At 32.4% G+C, this 4561-nt stretch overlaps 1 protein-coding gene across 1 annotated transcript; it reads left to right on the forward strand.

The window, feature by feature from the left end:
* Positions 1-341: 341 nt before the first annotated feature.
* On the forward strand, positions 342-4055 carry POP4 (ribonuclease P family protein). The gene is made up of 10 exons (XM_078986342.1): positions 342-696; positions 1488-1632; positions 1716-1751; positions 1843-1922; positions 1991-2244; positions 2340-2408; positions 3048-3106; positions 3209-3310; positions 3405-3516; positions 3805-4055. The coding sequence occupies exons 2-9, from the start codon at positions 1497-1499 to the stop codon at positions 3500-3502; spliced, it is 834 nt and encodes a 277-aa protein (XP_078842468.1). The 5' UTR covers positions 342-696; positions 1488-1496; the 3' UTR covers positions 3503-3516; positions 3805-4055.
* The last annotated feature ends 506 nt before the right edge of the window (positions 4056-4561 follow it).

The raw sequence follows: 4561 nt of genomic DNA on the forward strand, positions 1-4561 counted from the left end.
CTTTCAGTTCCTTTTGTGTCTTACAGTAATAGTCGATGTGTATGTAAGTGATAGTCTCGCTTACACCCGACGATACAAGTGTCTTTTTGTTAAGCGTGGTAACCCCATAATTGAATTGTTACTTTGAGGCCATTATTTGATCTGATTTATGTGAGCCCACAACTCCAATTTCTGCCAATTGTGATGCCCTAGAAACGTTACTTCTTTTGACGAAGCTGTTTGTTTACCTTTTAATTGAAAAATTAAGAGGTAACCTCTTAAAAAATTCAGGATCTTTGATAGCATCTTATTTTATTATTTTATGCCACTTAAATTAAAAAACACCTCTCATCGAAAAAAAAAAAAAAAAAAAAAGGGCACGCGTGTTTCCTGTTGCCCACAACGACGCAACCTCTTTTTCCCCTCCGAACCATCAACGACGCCTCTCCTCCACTCCACACTGCTACAACTCCGATCCCCTCTCCTGACGCCGCCGTCGGATTCGCCTGTGGCGCCTTCGTCCCCTGCTCCAGCTGCATCGCCTCCGGCATCATCTCCGGGTTTTCCCTTAATATTTCAGCCCCACTTTCCCTCTTCTTTTTCAATACACACGACGTTCCCTCACCCACTCCATCTTCGGAACCAGCCGGCCGGATCTTACGCCAGTGCCGTCATCGCCGAAGCCTTCCAGGTCCCTCGTCGACAACTCAACTTTTGGTAAGGTTATTTTTCCCTTAAAACTCGATTATTCTGTTTCAATCCCAATCCCAAACAGCATTCAAGCACGATGGTGAAAGTAAGCATTTTGTCTCGCTCTCTCCATCAATTTTTTTGGCTTGATTTTGTCGATCCTACCCCTTGTGTTGTTGCCCCTGTTCATCAAAGTGATTGCTACTTGTTAGGTTATATTACAATTATATTACAATTTTGATCCTACCCCTTGTTTGATTGGAGTCGAACGCAATTGAGTCAATTGTGTTCATCGGAGTCAAACATAAAAAGTCAAAATTGAATTCTTATTTGTTGATTCAGTGAATTTCAATTCTATTTTTCTTCATGTTGATAGCGAATGGCTCGATATTGAGATTGGGAAGTCAGGTTTGATACCTGGATAGCGAAGATGACACAGTCGATTGGAATGATTGCAAACTATTGGCTAGTAATTATAATGAAATATTAGGTTCTTTAGTTTTCATTGTATTTTTTTTTTAATATTGGGTGTAATCTTTAGCATCCTACTTCCATGGATTTTTTTTCAAAGATATCTCTGTAAATTTCTTTTTCTTATGTATCAGGGAGAATCGGGTGTTAATTTGTTAGAGATTCAAAAGATAAACCTAAATGATTTGCTAGAGATTCAAAAGCCTAGCTTCTTTCAATGTATGAAATACCAGACCTAATTGAGGTTATAGAAAATAACACAAAGTATTTTTAAAGAATATGTGATTTAAATTTGTACTTTTGTTTAATGTAGATACACTGAAAAATTATAATCTGAATTGACAAAGGACACAACCATGGAAGATTCAAAAAATCGTGCATTTGGTGCAATAGCAAGAAGAGAAGCTCATGAGCTTCAGTTGCAACAAAAACACAAGAACAATAAGAGAATTCTAGAAAGTTCTCCCGATTTTAAGTCCACATCAAAGAAAGGTTATTGAGCTATAAAATTTATATGGTTTTATATTTAATTTCGTTGGATTCTTTGAAATTGATAATACTTTTAATCTTTGTAGGCAAATATTCTTTCTCAGTGCAAACTACTAAAAGAGGTGCAAACTACAATTCTATATTCTGTTTAGATTTTGTTTTAGAAAGTCAAAGTCAAAGGTCAATCATTATTTTTGTTGCCTAATTATACAGATGTTGAAGAAGATCATCATCCTATATATCTTCCACTCTCTCACCCTGTACATGAGAATTTAGCAAAGTCGGATCTTGAGGTCTTTATTTTTTTATTTATTCTTTCCAATTTTTTTTATTAAAGTATTTCAATAAGTAATTTATACAGGGAAATGTAGTGGACAAGATTTTACATGAACTTTTACAAAGTGGAGATTCTGCTCAAAATTACATGCAAGGATCAAGAAGAATGAAAATTGATAATCGTGTTCATCTTGATAATAAAATAAAAGACAATAAAAAATCTGGAATTATTACACTTAAAAAAGCGTTACAAAGCCACTCAAAAAGATCAAAAAAACACATGTCGATGAAACAACACAAGAAATACGGGTCTTTGGATTTGCCTCAAGAGCAGCATAAGTTAGTTTTTGTTTTTATTTTTTTTTTTAAATTTATGTTTGTTAGAAGTTATATTTTTTTGTTTTGAAAAATATTTATTTTTATATTGTTTACAGCTTTGAAACGTTTAAACCGATGCATGAAATTTGGAAAGGGTATATAATGCAACTTTTGAAGAGTGTTGGGTAAGAGTTCTTTTTTACTACTTTTTAAATTTTATTTTGGAGTAAGTTACAGAAATGGTCCCTGTGGTATAAAGGGCAAACTGGTCATTTTTAATATTTAATCTCTTATTGTTAAAGCCAAAAGGGACCAATGGTGTAATTGTTTGAAACCATGGGAACACCAAGTTTTAACTTTTAAAAGATTGGAACAAACTACAGGGACCATTTCTGTAATTTACTCTAAATTATGAATATATTAAAGAAAAAGAAAAATACATTAAAAAGGGTATAAAAGTCATTTTACATGGGTCAAAAGGACCAACTACTCAAGAAATTGAAACCACAGGACTATCCTTCTCAAGAAAAAAAGTTAGGGACTGAAGCCGTGACTTTTTGTAAAGCACAGGGACTATTAATGTAATGTTGTCTTGATTTAGTTTTATTTAGAGTAAATTACACAAACCCACCCCTCGTTTTATTAATAAACAAGGGGTAAAAAGGTCATTTTAACTTGGGGCAGGTACCAAATTGGATACCAAAGCTGAAAAAGGTTACAAAAAAGGACTGAGCGTGGTAAAAAGTGAAAACCACAGGGACCATATTTGTAAATGATTAATATTTATTTTTCTGATTTTGTTGCAATTCTGATGAATGATTCAGGAAAAGCCAAATGGCTCAATGTCTTCTTGGTGCAGATCTTCATGGTGCATTTATTTTAGGTTAAAACTCGTAATTTCATATTTTTATTAATTATATTTTATTCTGAATATATTTATATTTCATTAAAAAAAAAATTGTGAAATTCTTTTTGTTTATTGAAGTTGCGCAATGCAAAATGGATGGGTTCACTGGAGTGAGTGGGATCATGATTCGTGAAACGGCAGAGACATTTGGAATAATCACAAAAGATAATAAATACGAAGGTAATTATCTTCTCTTTTACAAAAAAGCAATCTTTTATTTTTTTATATAAAATTTCCATCATTTTATATAATGGTTTATAATTTGAAATTTCAGTTGTAGTGAAGAAGGTATCTGTATTTATGCTCCAAATTGATTGCTGGAAGATTACACTACATGGAGATAAGTTAACTTCTAGGAAAATTGGCCAATGATTTCACAACTTTATGTAAGCTTCATATTAATTTTTATACTTTTTTTTTTATTGGGATGTTATGTATATATTCTAAGTCTCTATTTTACATGGGAACACTTCTATATGCGTATTTAGTTCTGAAATTGGGAGCTGATAAATCCACATAATATTTTGATTTTTCCACTGAAAATATTATAGAATGACAATTATACCCTATGAGAGAGAAATCCCAATCTTTGTTTCAAAAAATATACATAGGGGTTTCCAAATTTATACATCGACAATTATACCAACCTCATTTTATTTAATGAATGCATATAGGCTACCGCTATCCAACTTGGAAGGATCCAAGACGGCAAGACATATAAAAACCATTAAAGCTTAGTCTTCATGATTAAAGAAGCCTCTTCCACTGTTAAAGTAAGAGTGGAGAATACTAGAAAAGAGAAAACAAGAAGACTAAACAACTCCATGTATTATAAGAAAACTAGACTTCTTATGTTAATGCATAATTAAACTAGTATCAAATATCAACATGCATGACTCAATATATGAGATTAATGACCTGTCAATTACAATGTTGAATCGTAATCATAGGTACAATAGGATGTTTGTCCCGCGTGTTCAAATCTAAAAACAAAGAATGCTAATTAGTGTTCATCCTCGTTATAATTAGATTGTGATCCATAAGAATTTATTGTAGTAAAGTTTCAAGAGTTAAATGCATGGCATTTAAAGGCTAGTTAAATACATAAGAGTGGTGCTGAAACATTTGATATTTTATGAATGTCAAATTATAGAAATACTCTCTTAGAACTAGTAATGAGCACATAGGACTAATACTCCATGTCGTGGACGACTGTTGTTGCTGTTTTACATAAAAATCCAACCATGAACCCAACTCATCAAATAAGTTTTTTTTCTTTGTATGTTGATGAAACATACATCTGTTTTACGTGAAATCTAGTAATGGAGTTGATGAATTCATGGGGCTTTAGTTTTACTCATTTAAATTGTAAGAAATTTGTAGTTTACATATTCTAGTCCAAATCGTTTAACATGTTTACATATACATACT

Source organism: Lactuca saligna, chromosome 3 (genome assembly GCF_052625555.1).
Source record: "Lactuca saligna cultivar CGN05327 chromosome 3, ASM5262555v1, whole genome shotgun sequence".
Taxonomy (NCBI): Eukaryota; Viridiplantae; Streptophyta; class Magnoliopsida; order Asterales; family Asteraceae; genus Lactuca; species Lactuca saligna.